Source organism: Ciconia boyciana, chromosome 10 (genome assembly GCF_034638445.1).
Source record: "Ciconia boyciana chromosome 10, ASM3463844v1, whole genome shotgun sequence".
In the NCBI taxonomy this organism is placed as follows: Eukaryota; Metazoa; Chordata; class Aves; order Ciconiiformes; family Ciconiidae; genus Ciconia; species Ciconia boyciana.
Window position 1 is genome coordinate 38,872,168 of NC_132943.1, and position 17,920 is coordinate 38,890,087.

General features: G+C 42.7%; 1 protein-coding gene across 3 annotated transcripts in view; it reads left to right on the forward strand.

Annotated features, from left to right (window-relative positions):
• The window catches only part of UNC80 (unc-80 homolog, NALCN channel complex subunit), a 131,877-nt gene that overhangs the window by 74,908 nt on the left and 39,049 nt on the right, over positions 1-17,920 (forward strand). For all 3 annotated transcript variants that reach the window (XM_072874364.1, XM_072874362.1, XM_072874365.1), the window contains 14 exons: positions 165-303; positions 3,741-3,922; positions 4,298-4,429; positions 4,960-5,146; positions 5,957-6,088; positions 6,616-6,759; positions 8,268-8,368; positions 9,811-9,897; positions 10,702-10,885; positions 11,576-11,670; positions 12,596-12,685; positions 13,085-13,186; positions 15,584-15,764; positions 16,735-17,003. In XM_072874364.1, the coding sequence (XP_072730465.1) occupies positions 165-303; positions 3,741-3,922; positions 4,298-4,429; positions 4,960-5,146; positions 5,957-6,088; positions 6,616-6,759; positions 8,268-8,368; positions 9,811-9,897; positions 10,702-10,885; positions 11,576-11,670; positions 12,596-12,685; positions 13,085-13,186; positions 15,584-15,764; positions 16,735-17,003 (2,025 nt within the window). The remainder of the gene's footprint in view (positions 1-164; positions 304-3,740; positions 3,923-4,297; positions 4,430-4,959; positions 5,147-5,956; positions 6,089-6,615; positions 6,760-8,267; positions 8,369-9,810; positions 9,898-10,701; positions 10,886-11,575; positions 11,671-12,595; positions 12,686-13,084; positions 13,187-15,583; positions 15,765-16,734; positions 17,004-17,920) is intronic.

A 17,920-nucleotide genomic window follows, 5' to 3' on the forward strand; every position in this document is an offset into this window, starting at 1 on the left:
GCTGAAAGCAACATTCTTCTATAGAGCATTATCTGAAATGGCTGAAACTAGAGGTTATCAGTGGGCAATCTGCAGACCAAAACTAGGGTAAAATTACTGAGTGTGTTGTTCACTGTGGATAGTTTGCAGAGCTCAGCTGTAAGGCATGGCTTGGTTTTTTGCAGGTAATGAGCCTCTCCCCTGCACCTTTGTCACTGCTAATCAAGGCAGCTCCTATCCTCACAGAAGAGATGTATGGGGACATCCAGCCAGCAGCATGGGAGCTCCTGCTCAGTGTGGATGAGCACATGGCTGGAGCAGCAGGTAAGGGAACAAAACCACTTAGTATGGCTACCCTGGCTGCACAACTCACAGTAGGTCACAGGCCCTGCAAGACAGCTTTGTAGTGGAGGAGTCTTAATGACACCAAGGGTTTCTTGGGGGCTGTTTGGCTTTCATAGACCTTCATGTGTTTTTATGCTCTGTACAAAAGAGGTGGTCAGAAGGATTAGGAAGGCAATCTCTCAGCCCCTGGTTGTGGTGGGTGATTAGAGAGCATCAAAATTAGTATTTGTGTTTAGCTGGTTTTCTAAGCAGAGGAAACACAGTGATTTAATCCGTCCAGAGTTTACTGAAGTATTTTGTTATGTTGCCTCATGCAAATTGTTAGTACCAGTTGAGGGCTGATACAAAAACTGAGAAAGGGGATGAGAGTGGATGACAGTTCCTGTCATAGCTCCTCTGTTGTGCTGAAAGGAAAATTCTCAGGTTGCATGGAGACAGAAGCATTGCTCAATAAGTAGTCTTATGGCATGGTATTCATCTAAATTTTCCATTTCCACTTGGTATTAAACTGTGCAGACTACATTTGCTGATGACACATAGTTGAGAGGCATCTTTAAGACAGAAGAAGATTAGCACATCATATACCTGAGAGTATTACCTTGGAAAAGGAATTCCAGACATGGGATGAAATTTATTACTACAAAGTGTAAGATTATGTCCTTGCAAACTAATAAGAATTGTTCTGTTATGAGCTTGGATATTCTCCCATGGAACTGATATAGATTTGGAGGAATTCAGACTATATCAGTTGGGCAGAGGATGACTGACTGACCGAGTAGAATTCAGCTGTGGAAACAATAAATACAGTCAGGATGTGTCAGAAGAGGTATTCCATTAGAGATTCAAAGTATTAATGCTGTTGTAAAGCACATTGTACAATTACCTAGAACATAGCACATCCATGCACAATTCTGGTCACTGAAGAAAGAGACGTTTACATGGGACAGGTACAATGGAAGACTGTTAGGACAGGAGGAAGAATGAAGAGCCTACATGATGAGGATATTTATTTAACAGATTCAGGTGAAGACTAAGAGGGAATACTGTTGCTCTCCATAAATACAGGAGACCAGGCAAGGAGGAAGAATTATTTAAGCCATGGTAGCATAAAGATGAGTATGAACTTTTTATGACTTCTTTCATCTGGAAAACAGAAGATTTCTAACCACCAGAAAAGAGAACAAATGCGCTTAGGTTTAAGAGTTTGTGAAAGATGATGTGACTCAGGAGGTCCTTTCTAGTCTTATTGTCCTGTCCAGACACTCACAGCCAGTGTCTGCTAATGCCAGATGTTCAGAAATCATGAGCCACAACCCTAGAAACTTTGAACCTCCCTCACGCACAACAAACAGATTACTTAAATAAAGCATAAATTAAAGCAATCAAATTTGTTTGTAAGCCAATCTCCCACAACTTTCAAATTCTACCTTTCTCCTCCCCCAGCACCCAAGGAAATGGCTTCAAGATTGCCATCTTCCCCAGACTTGCACACCTACAGGAGCCATCACAGGTGTTCTTACACTGAAGATTAAATTACAGGCATTTTTATCAAAAGCTGCTAACAACGCAAGCGTTTAGAAGTGCTCCTCAGACATCGCTCCCCTTTTTGTCACACTTCAATCTAGCTTACCAGTCCTTCATTTTCCACATCTGGCAATGAATTCTGCCCTGAAGTCCATTGTTTGAGTCCACATCTTATGTTCTTCACACTTCTCTCACTTTCCGTCTGCTCCACCAGTGCACAGTGAACTTCTTCAGCCCACAGGTCTTCTCTGTGCTCTCCCCTTCACCTTCGCCTTTCCCAGGCCAAATGTGCAGACAGGAAGAGAAAGGAACAAAATAAAGAAGAGAAACAACCTGCCTGAAACTGCACTCCTTTCTCCCCTTCAAGTCCCTTTCTGGGGGAGTAATTTCGGATACTTTTTCTCTCTTATCAAATGCTTACCATGGCTCACAGGGGAGGGAACAAAGCTTTGCCGCTCTTCCTGAGGAGTGCCATCTGGCTGCTCCTCCAAAGCAGCCCCTGAGATACATCTTCCTCCTTCTCCCCTTCCTGAAGGGAGGATTAAAATCCATTTGAGGGCCTGTAGTAGCTTTTTTAGTAGCGAGTGATTTCAGCCCCAGCATAAATTACATTCATCAAGGTCAAACCCTGAAACCTTGTAATGTTGCTGTCCACAAGCTGGATAAAAAGAACTCCTGTGTTAGTGTACAACAGCACCATCTACTGACCTCTTCCAAGGCCGGATTTCTTTTTTTGGTTACTTCAGTATGAGCTCACACTTTTAAATCAGCCCTACTAAGACTTGACTTAGTTACATCGAAAACACCTAAAAGTAGGAAGTTCTCTGAGCTGGTGAAACAGGAGGGTCCCTACAGATTTGGAGCAGGACTTCGGAGCAGGAACGGGAGCCTTCGCAGTGCAAGGCAGGACCTAGGCAGTCAAAGAGCAGCCGTGTTTTTCTGCAGATGTTCAGGCTGCCTCCCATCAGCACAGCTCTCATGCCTGGCATCTTCTGAATAAGTGTTAAGGCAAACGCGATGGCAAATGTCCTCTTTCTGCTGTGGAGAAACAGCCACCAAATCAGGAGAAATTGTCTCCATGATCTGTGGTGAGCTACTGGTCAAAGAAGCCATGGACTCTCTGACACCCACTGCACTCCCACAGCAACACTGCTCCCCCTGCTTTGTTTCCTGCTCAGTGCCCCTCAGATACCCATCTAAATTAATTGGCCTCCATCCATCTGGAGTTGGACTATGTCTGTTTCTATTCAAATACGCTCCAATGAAACAACTATGGGCCAGCTCAACTTCTATTGTGCTGTTTTCCATTGTGATCTGGTCCTTTGTCTCTCAATTCATAGCGACTCCATTTTCTCTTGGAAGCAGATTGTGATCATTGCGTGGTACCCATTTAACTGAGAACTTTTCTTTTTGGTTTTATCCATGAAAATAGACAGGTGAGACCTCTACTGGGGCAATGCCTCCTGCTCTGAGGGGAAGGCTGAGCTTCTGTTAAACCAGCCTTTATTAATCATCACAGAAATCACTCGGAAGTAGAGTCTTTGAAAGCCAGACTGAATTAGTCCTGTTACTTCAAGAGATATTCCATATTTTAAACCAGTCACGACTGAGATTTTAGTGAGAAGAGCAAAACTGTGTTTTATTTTAAAAGCAGGTTTTCCAGAACCTTTTATAAGCATCACGCGTAATGCTGTGTGGCTCCAAAAGGTGGAATCACGCATGCTTGGTTTCATGAAGCAGTACAGTTTTTCCGAGGTCTGGTAGACTGCTGATCTCATTTCTAGAGCCAAGATTAGGTTTCTTCTGGTGGGGGTTTGTACAGCTGCAGTTTTTCTCTGCCAAATAGATGCTTTATTAAGGAAAACAGATGATCAGATGTTCTCTCCCTGCAGCTGCCATGTTCCTGCTGTGTGCTGTGAAAGTGCCAGAGGCCGTTTCTGACATGCTGATGTCCGAATTTCATCACCCAGAGACAGTGCAAAGACTGAATGCCATTCTCAAATTTCACACGCTCTGGAGGTTCAGGTATCAAGTCTGGCCAAGGATGGAAGAGGGAGCACAGCAGATCTTTAAGGTAGAGAGGACACGTGAAACACAATGTTGCATTTACAGCTTGCCTTGTGGCAGAGATGTGTCATGACACGCTGCCATGAAAATGCCTGAAAATCTGTTTAGAGAAAAAAAAGGTCCTGTAAGGCACACTAGTGGGGGAGGTGATGTGTAGAACTCCTGTATAAAATGGGGAGAGCGTAACGGGGACACACGTCAGGAAAAACATGAGAGAAAGAAAGAAAGCTGTCTCACATGGTGTTACGGTGTAGTGAGATATGGAGTTGGGAAAAATTTGCAGAGGTAATTAATGTCTTGGATACTTGTGCTCATGCTTAATTAGCAGTACCAACATTAATAATGGTCTAGTGTAACAAAATGTCTTTCGTGTTTTTGTTAGATCCCTCCTCCAAGTATAAATTTCACTCTGCCTTCTCCTGTCCTGGGGATGCCATCTGTGCCAATGTTTGATCCCCCCTGGGTTCCTCAGTGCAGCGGGAGTGTGCAAGATCCTATAAATGAAGATCAGTCGGTAAGCAGAGACATCGTGAAAGTAAGAGCTGTTTTTATTCTGCAGCAGCATGGGGGAAGCTAAAGCCAAAAGATGTGGGCTAAACTCTGAGTTTTCTTGTCTTCCTCAGCTGGGAAAAATGTAGTACACTGTCTGTTTAGGGCACACAGAATTTTCTACATGGGCATAAGGCTTTTCTGTTTGTTTACTGAGGTACTGTGCTGCATATCATATTCCTGTGAGAGACAGTAACTGAGATCTTAGGAGCACACAGCTGTTCTCTCTCCAAGAGAAGATTGAACTGTCTGACAGACCATTTTCTCTGCACTGGTTCATGTGGTGTCTCTTGGGAGAAGCCTGCACCAAGGCTTATTGTAGACATAGCTCCAAGAGGAGTCTCCTGGTGAATCTCTGTTCTGCTAGCACTACTCTGATTTGTATTTAGAAACTGAGTTGCTGAATGTCACTGAGGTCTCTAGCAAAAAAACGCAGGATGTGTGCATCTTAACTAACAGCTTCAGGCTGTGTTTCTTCGCCTTTCTTTCTGACAGAAGTCATTTTCAGCCAGAGCTGTGTCACGTTCCCATCAGCGAGCGGAACACATCCTGAAGAACCTGCAGCAGGAGGAAGAGAAAAAGCGCCTGGGCCGGGAAGCCAGTCTCATCACTGCCATCCCCATCACTCAGGAGGCCTGCTACGAGCCAACCTGCACACCAAGCTCAGAGCAGGAAGAAGAAGGTGTGCTCCAGGGCCAGGAACTGCATTCCAGGAACCTGAGAGCACCTACCACCAACATAGAGCACTGCTTAGGGGTGTGAAGTCCAGGAACATTGATTGTTAGTGTTAGGAAAGTCCCTGCTTTGGTGTGCTCAGGAATGAAGTTTGTCCTTCCTAACTTTAATCCTTTAATAATTAAAGGGTGTGAGGAATCACCCTTTGGCAGTATCTGTCTTAAGACGCATAGCTTAGGATAGGCTGAATTGTCCCTGGAGTTTTCTAGCTTTATGGTGACTAGTGGGGGAGCCTAGATGACTCAACCTCAGCACCAAACTTTCAGATGGCCAAAGTTACATGACATGAGTCATGAAAAGCTTAGTCTTTGAGTGAGGATTTTCATTGGTCTAGGCTAATAGAGCACAAAGATTTCATTAAAGGCATTCCAAGATATGTGCCATTAGGTGGGTACAGGGATTTTTAGATCAAAACATACATTGGGAAGTCTGTGAGCAGAAATCCCAATTCTTAGGAAAAACTAAGTACCAGCAACCATGATGGTTAACAGGATGTAGATGAAAAGAAGTATCGAGCCGATTCAGTTACAACGTGACTCACCTAAGTACTGAACACTCTTATGGAACAATGCTCTGCTGGTTCCCAAAGCATGAGCAAATTACCTGACTGATCTTTGTAGATTTTAAATTGTGCCTTTTAAGTGTTACCTGACTTGAACTTTCAATGTTCCAACTTGGTTGTAAGTGCTGTCCTTCAGAAAGTTCCATAAAGTCTGTCAGTTGGATCTGGATTGACATTTCCCGTTCTCTTTGTCAGTAGAAGAAGTTGCCAACCTGGCCTCCCGCCGTCTCTCTGTGAGTCCTTCCTGCACCTCCAGTACATCTCACAGGAACTATTCTTTCCGCCGTGGCTCTGTCTGGTCAGTGCGGTCAGCAGTCAGTGCAGAAGGTGGGTTGACTTCACTTTGGAGTATCCTTTCCTAAGATTTCATTCACTGGAAGCCTTTCCTGTTGATCCATAAAGCTGGTGGCATCTCCTTTTGCTGAATGTATTCCCAAGCTTGAGCCACTTTATAATAAATTACTGCCCAGCACTATTTTATTCACTCCTGCTGTCACAATGTCTTCCCTTACTTCTCATGTTTCATTTACAGAGTAGTGCCATGGAGAGCACTCTGGCTGAAAAATGGTAATGAAATGGGATTTCATCAAAAAGAAAATGGGTTCTGTACAAGAAGAGAAATGTAAATTGAAAAAATATATATTTACAATGAAAATTCTTGATCAAGAAATTGGCTGGAGGCTCAGTTTCTTCTTGGAGATAGCAGTAAACCTGCCGTGCTTGCGCAGTGATCAGACAGCCTATCATTTTGTTCTGTTTGTACATCACCTAACATAAATGTTTATCTTAACCTGCCTGGATAATACCATGGCTTATTCACTAATACTCACCTTCTACTCTTCTCACTGCTCCAGATGAAGAACACACTACAGAGCATACTCCAAACCATCATGTGCCACAACCACCTCAAGCTGTGTTTCCAGCATGCATCTGCGCAGCAGTGCTCCCCATTGTCCATTTGATGGAAGATGGAGAAGTCCGGGAGGATGGAGTAGCTGGTACTGACCTAGATTAAACTTCACGGGATTCTTGCTCAAGGGTGGCAGAACGCGCCAGCACTTTGAACAATGGCTTGCATTTGTTAGGTGTCATAACTAAAGTGGAAAAGAGGTGTAACACAACCTTGTATCTGCTCACAGTTCATGTTTCCTAGAAGTAGTATATGCTATATATTGTTACAAGTATATATGTTTGTTAAAAAGCTTATGAATAATCTATTAAATCTTCACAAGCTATTTGAAGGTAGATTCACAACAGAAATGTGACTTTGTGGGGTTTTTCCTTTTTTTCTCCATTATTTGTGTTTGGTTTTGAGGCTTTTTTGCTCTTTTGGAGCCCTAAAAAAGCCCCCAGTTCAAGAAAGATGTTGAGAAGCTGGAAAGGGTCTAGTGAGGGGATACCGGGATGGTAAGAGGCCTAAAACTGGTGTTCTGTGAGAAGTGATTGCAGAAGCTGGGCTTGTTTGGTGTGATGAAAAGGAAACAAAGAGCTAGAGGAACTCTAACTTAGAAGTTGCAACTTGGGAGGTTCAGGTTAGAAACTTGGAAGGAACTTCATAACCAGGAGCATAGTGCAATCTCCATGGATTCTCCATCCACTGCAGTTATCAAGCCTTGGCTAGTCAAAGCCATGGTTGACATAACCTGGGGTTGGTGACAGTCCTGCTCCAAGCAGGGCTTGGACTCAAGAGCTCCAGAGGTCTATTCCCACCAGCATTTCTTTGATCCCATGACAAATGGAAAGCCACCTATACACAGCTTGAATATTTTGTTTCTGGTCTGTGATGTATTTGTAAAGTAATAATGCATTTTTCTGGACTTGTTTCTCTAAAATGTTTGTAGATGGTGGACTGTTGCCTTTCCTTCTTTTCTCAGCACTCGTCATGTCAGCTGACTGCACATTTAACTTTCTGTTATATTTTGTATTCAATTTTGGGTGGGTGTAGTCAGCCACATAAATAATGTATGTGTCATTTTGTGATCAGGGACTGAGTACTGAAAAAAAAAAAAAAATTCTCTGTTGTTGTTAGTCTTCACAGGATTGCAGTTAATTACTTTGGGAGCTGCTCATCAACATAATTCCCTGCTGACTATCTAATACTGTTCACCAATACCAGATAAAATCACTCAATGAATCACCATGAAATTTAACTTCTATGCATGAACAAAAAAAGTATATGAATTTATGGTTTTTAATTGCCAGATTTATCCACCTGGAGTTGTGAATCCAAATAGTTATTTCTTTATTATTCCTCTGACTACAGTGGTGAAGTGCTTCCTGCCCTATTGCCAATAGCTAGGGAAGGTTCAAATATTAGACCTATCATTATTGCTTGAGATGACTGCACTGGTGACCAGGAATCCTAGTGCCTCATAGAGGCTCCTGTGTGTTTCAGTACAAAAATGACAATTGTGGTAGAAGGTTAGGAACTTTTGCGTCTAAGTGTACCAGTTAAAGGCTTTTCCAAGGGAGATGGTTTTGACTTCTTTTTCTTTCTCTTTTACAGTAAGTGCTGTTGCTCAGCAGGTCCTGTGGAACTGCTTAATTGAAGACCCCTCTACTGTTTTGCGCCATTTCCTTGAGAAGCTCACAATCAGCAACCGACAGGTAAACTCTTCCTCTCCCCAGTGGGTGTATGTATTGCTTAGAGCAGGGGAGCACAGCTGCAGGCAGAACCACTCTGTGGGCATCACTGGAGAAGAACATTTGCTATTATAACATAGCTTGAAGTCTTTTAGGCCCTATCATCAGTTGGCTTCGATCTCTGTCCACTAATGTAAATGGGACATAGCTGATTTACCACCACTAAGGATTTGACTTGCTCTAAGCCAAGCTTTGAACAGCTGCTTAGTGAAGCACAACCCTTTCTGTCTAACACAGGCCATATTGCCTCACCCATGCTACTTTGTTCAGCTTTCTCTGAAAGATGGGGGTGGCCTGGTCTCTCCCTGGCTTATTAGACCATTTTCTAGTGCCATGGCTAAGCTTTATGAAAGAAAGGCACACCAGTTCTGACTGGATGAAAGGCAGTGAGACTCTCCATACCACTTTCTCAACTGCCACTCGGTGTACAATATCAATAGTATCACTGTCCTCATCTTCCAAGCTACCACCTAAGAACTGACTACAAAATAAATATTACACCTCAAGAAAGGCCAGGAAAGGCTGCTTTTTGATTCCTTGAGTAATCAGGTCTCAGTGGCCTCACTATTCCTGAGACTTCTCAGCCATAGTCCCCAAAGCTTCCATTTAAGTTTAGAGGGTCGCTTCTGTTTGTTAAGTATCTTTGAGAAAGAAGCTATATGCTGCCCAGCCTCAGCAGCCTCTGAGCTAGCATAGTCTGCTGTTTTACCATCTCTACATAAGCCTACTACAACCATGAGTACAGAACACAGAGAACAGGTGTACTTCCTTGGAAGCTTTCAGCAGATGTAGCATTGGCATGGGTTGTCTTATGCATCTTCATGCCCCTAACACTAGCTCAAATCTGTTATGGGTTAAAAGGATGAGGGCCATAGAAGAATTTTATGACACAGTCTGTCTGTCCTTAGCTGACAGTGAGATTCCTTCCCCTCTACGCTCCCTTCCCACCATAAGAAATGTATTAGTCTACATTTAAAGCAGGCAGCCTCTAAAGGAAGAAAAGTTAGATTCTGCCCCCACCTCCTACCCAGCAGCCACAGCTATTGAGTTAAGCTGAACTAGATTTCACAGATCATCTAGGTAGTCATTTGTTGTGATAAGCAACACAGGGATTATCACAGGGAGAGGAGTGCAGAATCAGGATGCTAGTCAGTACAAATTACAGTAGGAGGTATTGGCCTCTCTCAGATAAAAAAGAAAGACATTGACCTTGCTGCTGTGCCCTGGGCCTTATTTTGGGAAATGTGGGAGCAGTTACAATCATATAGTTCTACTTCATGCACCAAGAGACAGAGTTGAACAAGGGAGTATGGAAAAATGGGAAGAAACAAAACCAGGGAGGACAAAAGGGAGAAATCCATTCTCCATTTTGTGAGGGAAAGAAAAACCATTTGCTTTTCTTCCAGGATGAGCTGATGTATATGTTAAGGAAGCTTTTGTTGAACATCGGAGACTTCCCTGCCCAGACATCTCATATCCTCTTTAACTACTTGGTGAGTAGCTTGTGGGTCCACTGTGCAGCCCAGAATCTCACCTCTGCCTGTATGTGTCCTAAGAAGTTAATGTCACAATCTGCAATGAAATAAATGCTCTTAACTTTTCCTTTATAGCTCATACCTGCTTCTGGCTGTGGGTGTAAGTCACCAGGCTTACGCCAGCCTTTCGTTCCTTCTAGAAAGAGGAAGAGGAACCTTTAACTTTTTATTAAACCCCTAAGCAACCTGTCATGGGTTTCTGAATTGAACCACGGACAATGAGTTGTAGACCAACAGAAGGATCCCAGTGCCAGAAACCTTTTACTTATTATTTTACTTTGATTCAGAAAGTGCTTTGCTCTTGGACAATCCTGTTGGAGCAAATCTAGTAGCTTCTTTCTAGACTGTGGAAAATGCATTTGCTGCAGTTCTTTCAGTTAGGAGATGAAAAAACAGACAAGATGTATGCTACTCCAGGAGCCCTCTGTTGTTTGTGAGTTGTCTATGTGGCAGCACATCAGAGCAGAAGGCATAGGAGTTCTCTTACTGCAGAGATTCTCCCTTTTCCTCATCTACAATGGCTTTTAAGGCTGGGCTGCAACAGTACTTTTTGCCCCACCCCTCATCCTCTCTAGAAAAAGGAAGAATAGTACAGGCAGATTGTTCTGTAGTATGTATAAACTTTCAGGACACAACTTTAATGAGTTTATCCCTCTGAGTGAAGAAAGGTAGAAGAACAATATTCTTGTTCTGTGTTTATACTATGCTCTGCACAGTTAAGAGTGTGTATAACCTGATATTCCTCTTACTTATTACCTGCAGGTAGGACTGATCATGTATTTTGTGCGCACTCCGTGTGAATGGGGCATGGATGCTATTTCTGCCACACTTACCTTCCTTTGGGAAGTGGTGGGTTATGTAGAAGGACTGTTCTTCAAGGATCTCAAACAGACTATGAAGAAGGAACAATGTGAAGTGAAGCTGCTGGTGACTGCCTCAATGCCAGGTATAAGAAACAAGTCTTTAAATCTCCTTCACTTCCAAGTTCATGACCCTCTCTACCAAAACAGAGATCCATCAGAACTGGATCAGAAAAAGACCTGCTACAAATGGCTGCATATTCTAAGTCAGTTTTCCTTGAGTTGAGGATTCAGTCAGTAAATTCCACCTCTAATTCCCTGAGATTCAGAAAGCCACTTTAAGAGTGGACTTCTAAAAGAAGCAAACAGAAAGCGAATTACAAGTCTTTTCAACCCAGAGCTTTGTGCCAGTTGGGCTGTGAAAGTCTGGCAGGATGATCATTGTAAGACTGTACCATTCAGACTCAGTTTGATTTGATGCAACCTCTCATTCAAGTCTTGAGAGAGCCCAAGAAGAGCATGCTGTGAGCCTAGGACGCCACGAGTCAAGCAAGAGATATCTTGCTGAAAAACAGATTTGACCTTTTAGCTTTGTTCCTTCCTCAGAGTGACGGTTGCTGCTAAAGCCAGCTCAATCCTTTAGGAACAAATCAATTTCTCATTAACTGTAGAAGTGTGAGACTACGCTAACACTACATAATGGATTCCAGACAGGACTGGCATTGTCTGTCTGCCCAGGAATGAATTTTAACTATCACTTTTCCTCCATCGGCAATCTTTTGAAATTGAGTTAATTAAAGAGGCCAGGGAGAATGCAACTCCTTTTCTTCCTTTAGGCACAAAGACCCTTGTTGTGCATGGACAGAACGAGTGTGACATCCCAACTCAGTTGCCAGTCCATGAGGACACACAGTTTGAGGCTCTTCTGAAGGTAGGAGTGAGTTATTGAACTGGACAAACTGCTTAATAGTACATTTACCTGCCATACCTGTGTGCCAGCAATACATTCTGCCTGATTGTCCTGTTTCAATGTGGGAGAGAGAAGTTTTGCTGTAACAGCCATTTCTGTCTCCATATGAGGAGAGCTTGGTTGCAAGAAACATGATCCCATTTTAACGGTAACGGAAATGCCCTGACCTCACAGACAGCCAAAACCCCACAAATGCAACTACATTTGAAGACACTGCAGTTTTTTGGGTATTTGCTGTATACTATCCTTTGAATAAATACATAAACCATTTAAATGTTTGGGTTTATCAACACTAAAGACTAAATGGAATGATCAAGATCAGAGCAGAAATAATAGTTCAGTAGCCACGATGACATCTTGGGATGTGGGAGATGTGAAGTCAGTTCCCCCTTCTGCCAAAGATTTCCTGGATGGCCTTAACTGAGCCACATAGGAAACAGATTTGTAAAAGCCTTCAATTTGTCCAACTATGTTAAATTTTAATGGGAATCACACATCTCAGTGCTTTGAAGGATCTGAACTTTAGTGTCTCTGTACATCACCTATCACTAAAGCTTGATAAATACATAGTATGGAAATGGAAGCTGCAATACCCATGTGGCTCATATAGCCAGACAAATACGTGCGATATGAAGACGTTGAAATAAGTAACATCAGTCTTCAGGACTGTGATATCAGCATGCCTTGATTATCACAAACATATTCATGTACTTTATGATCAAAAAAAGAAATTAAGAATTAATGCCAGAAGAGTGTACCAGCCTGACTGAGGTATGCAGGTTTGTGCCTTTATACATTGTTAGCTGGATATTCTTCTTTTGGACGTTGTGTTCTTTGTACAAGACAGCTAATAAGTAACAGGATGTTTTTCCTTCTTCCTCTTCAGGAGTGTCTGGAGTTTTTTAACATACCTGAAACGCAGTCTTCTCATTACTTTTTAATGGATAAGCGATGGAACCTTATTCATTACAACAAGGTAAGGCAAAGGTCAGGACCAGATGACTTTGTTCTTTCCATCTCATCCCTTTTTAAACATTGGGGTTATCTAAAGGAGAACAAGCAGCCCATAAACAGACAGAATTCTATCCTGTGGGCACCACATCTTGGGTGTTTAGTTGTGTGTGGTGAAAGATCGGAGTTTGACAGACGAGGAAGAAGCAGAAGTGGAGTCCCTTGCTCTTAAGTCATTAATGTCTAGATTTCTTAGAAAAGAGCAGATTTCTCTTCTGTTTATGCTCTTCCGCGATGCCTGACACTGTCTGAAAGCCCCTACCCAAAAGCTTCAGGAAGGGCTAAAGGGCCTTTATTCAGTTCTGTTGAGTGATGCTGTTACTATTGCATTTATTTAAAATACATTTGTTTCCTTTCCTGGCAGACCTACGTCCGTGACATTTATCCTTTCCGGAGGTCAGTTTCTCCCCAGCTCAACCTGGTGCAGATGCATCCAGAAAAAGGTCAAGAGCTCATTCAGAAGCAGGTATCTTACTGTTACCAAACACTTCTGCCCAGAAACAAACCCTGTAAATAAGCCTTTCTTTTTCCTTTAAAGGCCTTCACTCATGCTGCATGCAGATAGAGAGCTTTGCTGGAGAAGTAGCAATTGGCATGAAATCTGCCCTGGTGCCATTGGACAGGTGTATGGTATTTCAAGAAGAGTCAAAGAATGCAATGTGAATTCCTTCCCGCTCTCTCCAGCCAGCTTCTTTTAGGCAGATCATTTTGCATTCTCCTACACTTGGCCAGAAGAGCTTCAGATGCCTCAGCTTCAAAAGTTGCTTATTCCTTTCTTTCACATGACCTCTGGCTCTTTAGGAACCCATTTAAGACATTTTCTTCTCAAGTCTGTCTGGCTGTGGAGCAGGAATTATCTGTTCTACCTTCCGCTCTGTCCTCTCACTGTAAAGAATGTTACCTGCCCCTCTTTCTTGTCCTGCTCTCAGATGCTAGTCTTACCATAGCTACTCCCAGAGGCACAGCAGTAGCAATTGTTTTGTCAGGGGAATATCTGCCCTCAGAAGAGCACTGTCCTCCCTATCTTCCAGCCTCATGACCTGATAATCTGTCCAATCCTGCTAATGTTCTGCAGCTTCCAGGAGCTCTCCCTTAGGAACTAAACCCTAACTAAAGTGGTAGGGCAGTGCCTTTAATGTGCTGCAAACCCCTACAAGTATCATTTCTTTAGATAGTAGGACGATGGTATTGAGCTCACTCTACCTGTAGAAGCCACATGCTCTGTTTTCCACAAAAGCAAATTTGTCTCAGTAGCACAGGGTTGAGTGTTTAGGTAAAAGTTGCTCTAGCTGTATCTGCAAAGGTTGATAATAAGCAGAAAATAAAAAGGAGGGGGAATGTGGTTAAACTGTATGAGTTTAGTATTAACAGTTGTATTATTCTAGCCAAAAAGCAGCTACTGTAGTTGTGTCCCTGGCAATGCGAGTGCAGGGACAGGAAAATATCATCAGGAATGGTTATAAAAAGCAGCTATAAAGCTCCTTAAGAGAGGCTAGCAGCTAAAATAATGGAGAATATAGTTAATGCTCTCTCATATGTGCACGGTACAGAATAGGGAAATATTTCATGTGCTGCATCTGTCAGTAGAAAGTCTATAAAAATCTGAAATTAGTTGGGATCATTTTGGTTGCTTCTCTGGCAGAAATTATTCTCACTGTAGTTCTAGGAGATGTGTCCCACATATCAAATAAATGAGTTCAATATGCCCTACATTACCCCAAAAGATTAAAATGGCCTGTCTGGTTTTGTCAGGGCGTTATTTTACACTCCACATTTTTCTATTTAGAGTACTTAGAGGCCAAAATATTTCTAAGGTAAAACTTAAATCAAGCATCTACCAGCCTCTCTGTAGTCATGCTAGAAGTTGCTGGACAACATCCAGCTTCAGCAAAGAAAACAGCACTGTAGAGTCTCCCCACAGAGCAGCAAGCCATGGAAAAGTACTTTCTTTACTGTTGGTTGATTGAGCACCCAATTCTAAGCTGAGTGCACTTCAGAGCAAGGTCATAGCAACTGCAGGACGTGGGAAGCTGAGCTTTGTCACATGTTAAGCCACATGCTTCAAGTTTTGGATTCATCCCAGTAGTTAAGAGCTGTCTCAAAACTGCTTCCAAAGGCAGTTGCTTCTACTGCTGAGCATCACTCTGCCTTTATGGTTACTTTTAGCATCAAAATAAAATAGCTAGCCTGACTAGTCCTACCAGTCAGAAGTTCAAAGGAGGCTGGCAGAACGAAACTCGGTTTCCCAGCTGGTGTAAACCAGAAGCGATAATCTGAAGTCAGCAGGACTTTGCTTGTTTACAGTAACTCAGAATCTGGTCTGCTTTGGTTTATTGACTACTTTTCTTTTGCAACTATACATACACTTTCTATGGCCAGACATGAGCCAGCCTCAATCCAGAAGGTACATAACCATGCCAGCCTTATGTTGACTATAGTCTAAGACCTTGCAGAGAGCAACTGCAACTGTATGGCTTTCAGTTTGGAGTTGCTTTGCCTCTGACTGCCTTGAGGCTCACACTGGCAAAGCTTATATTCAACTACAAAAGACCACATGGCACAGTTGCAAAGTGTTTGACAACCACTCGGGGTCCTCCACAAGACTGAAATAGAAAGTGTTGTTAAAACCTCTTTTACAAACATGATCCATCTTTGCTGAGCTGGGCTGAAGAGCAGTGGTCACACAAATTCTAGCAGAAGGGTGCAGCACTAGCCCTGTGAATTTCAACAGGTTCCTCTGGGCCGTAAGTGCAGCATCCCTCCCCTCAGAGAAAGCCATGGAAGCTAACCTAGAAAAGTGCATATATGTTGTAAAGAACATTTTGATCAGACTGATTCTGATCCTTGTCTCTTTTTCTCTCAGGTGTTCACCCGCAAGCTAGAAGAGGTGGGGCGGGTGTTGTTCCTCATATCGCTGACACAGAAAATCCCTACTGCCCACAAGCAGTCCCATGTATCTATGCTCCAGGAAGACCTCCTCCGCTTGCCTTCATTTCCCCGAAGTGCCATTGATGCTGAGTTCTCACTCTTCAGTGATCCTCAAGGTATGGCCTTTTGATAGCTTTCTCTGGTGGTTGTACAGGGCCCAGAAGGTTTCTGTGAGGCACTTCATTTGCCTTAGAAACACGCAGGCTTCATTTGCCTTAGAAGCATACAGACTTGTAGCATTACTGAAAGCTGATAAATCTCTTCCTAGGGAAAATGATACATAGCTGTTGGTTTGTAAGCACAACAGCAGAAAGGGCTTTGCTGTTAGAGGTCTCCAGACAAAGCTACTTTCTTTGGACCCAAATGAGAATAAGTTATAATTATGTATTAAAATTATGCATGAAACTACAGCTGGAATACTGTGTCCAGTAGCATAATTGCAGCTAAAAAGGATTGCTCAGAGTCCTTTGCCATCCACTTTGAGGAAGCAATGAACTTTCAATGAAGATTGGGCAAATGCTGCAGCAGGGATATAGAAACAGGCCTTTTTTTAGAAACTTTGCTCTGAAATTCAAGTAGGTTTTCCAGCCTGACTTGGGGATTAAACAGGCCACTGTTGCAGGATGGTAAGCATTGGCAAGTTCTGTAACAGGCCCTAAAGGCACTTGCTTTCAGAAACATTATTATAACTCTGCATCAATGTCCTGTAACATGTGGGACATCTGAAGGATAAAAATTCAGCATAAATCCACACAGCCATTCAGGTTGTGTGGGGCAGATGATGCACATACAAGCTCAGATCTGCTTTTGCTTTTTAAGAGGAGATTTCCAACCAGTGGGGAGCAGATTTAATGAGCTGTGTGATATTCATCATTCTTTGTCTTCACGTGTGTTGCTTTCAGTCAAGGTTTGCTCAAGCCCTGTGGGCACTTCCAGAAGTACAGGATGGGTGAAATAATTTTTAAAAGGCGGAACGATGGTCAGTGTTGTGGGATGGTTCTTTGGAGAGGCCTTTGGCCTCTGGGAATGTTGAGAGGCTGGCTGTGGTGGACAGAGTTGATTGCTGTTGCCTCTTATCCCCCGCAGCTGGGAAAGAGCTCTTTGGTCTGGACACTCTTCAGAAAAGCTTGTGGATTAAGCTGCTGGAGGAGATGTTCCTTGGCATGCCCAGCGAGTTCCCCTGGGGGGACGAGATCATGCTGTTCTTGAACGTCTTCAATGGTGCCCTGATCCTGCACCCTGAGGACAGTGCCTTGTTGAGGCAGTACGCTGCCACAGTCATCAACACAGCTGTGCACTTTAACCACCTCTTCTCCCTCAGCGGGTACCAGTGGGTCCTCCCCAGCATGTTGCAGGTGAGCCATTTCCATGAACAATACGAGGGAAGACTTCAGAGCAAGCACTTTGTTATAGAACTGACTGTTAATGGGGAAACTTTAAACTGCTGAGTCCTGGTGAGGTCACAGATTTGGGGGGTCCCAAGAAGGCAAACAACAGATCAGGGTGGGATGGCCCAAATCAGCATTCCTGAGACTACATTCCCTTTTCTTCTTGAGTAAATGACTAGATTTTATTTTCTTCTTTATGTTAAATAAATGAATGTCTGTTTCCCTTACTGTGTACTTCCACATAGAAATGTGAAATTTCTGGAAAATTTTTGGACCTTGGGTCTCCCTCAGTGTTTTTTCCTCCAGGGATGGCTGAAATGTGGGGAATAGTTGAAATATCTGGATTTGCTACTTGCTGATTGAAACTAAATTATATTAACTTCTTTAAGTATGATAATTGTATTATCTGCAATTTAAATAGCAACAGAAAATAAGACTAAGTGGTTATGAAAAACTGTATGTTGTCTTTTCATGTGAGTGATGACAAATATTGCAAGTATTAGAGGTGGAGTTTCTCTTCACTGTGAGGTGTACAAGTATGCCTTTTTCCTGTTGACATTTGGGAAAGATCAGATACTGAAAATAAAAAAACCAACCAGTTCTTTTACAGACAGAAAGATTATTTCTGTAGGGCTCAAAGACAGTATCTAAATAGAGATTTAGTATTACAAGGCAAATACAGAAAAAACTATTGTTTCTGTAAAAGAAGCAATGACCACAACATCCCTATGTATGTTCATTTTAACATAGTTAACAGAGCACAATAATTGGGAACAGTGATGAATTTAGCTATCTAAATAAACTCTTTAGGAACTGGAAACTCTAATATCATGCCTTACAGGGTTAGGTAAGTGTGTATTGGATCCAGGTCTGCAGTGCATGGT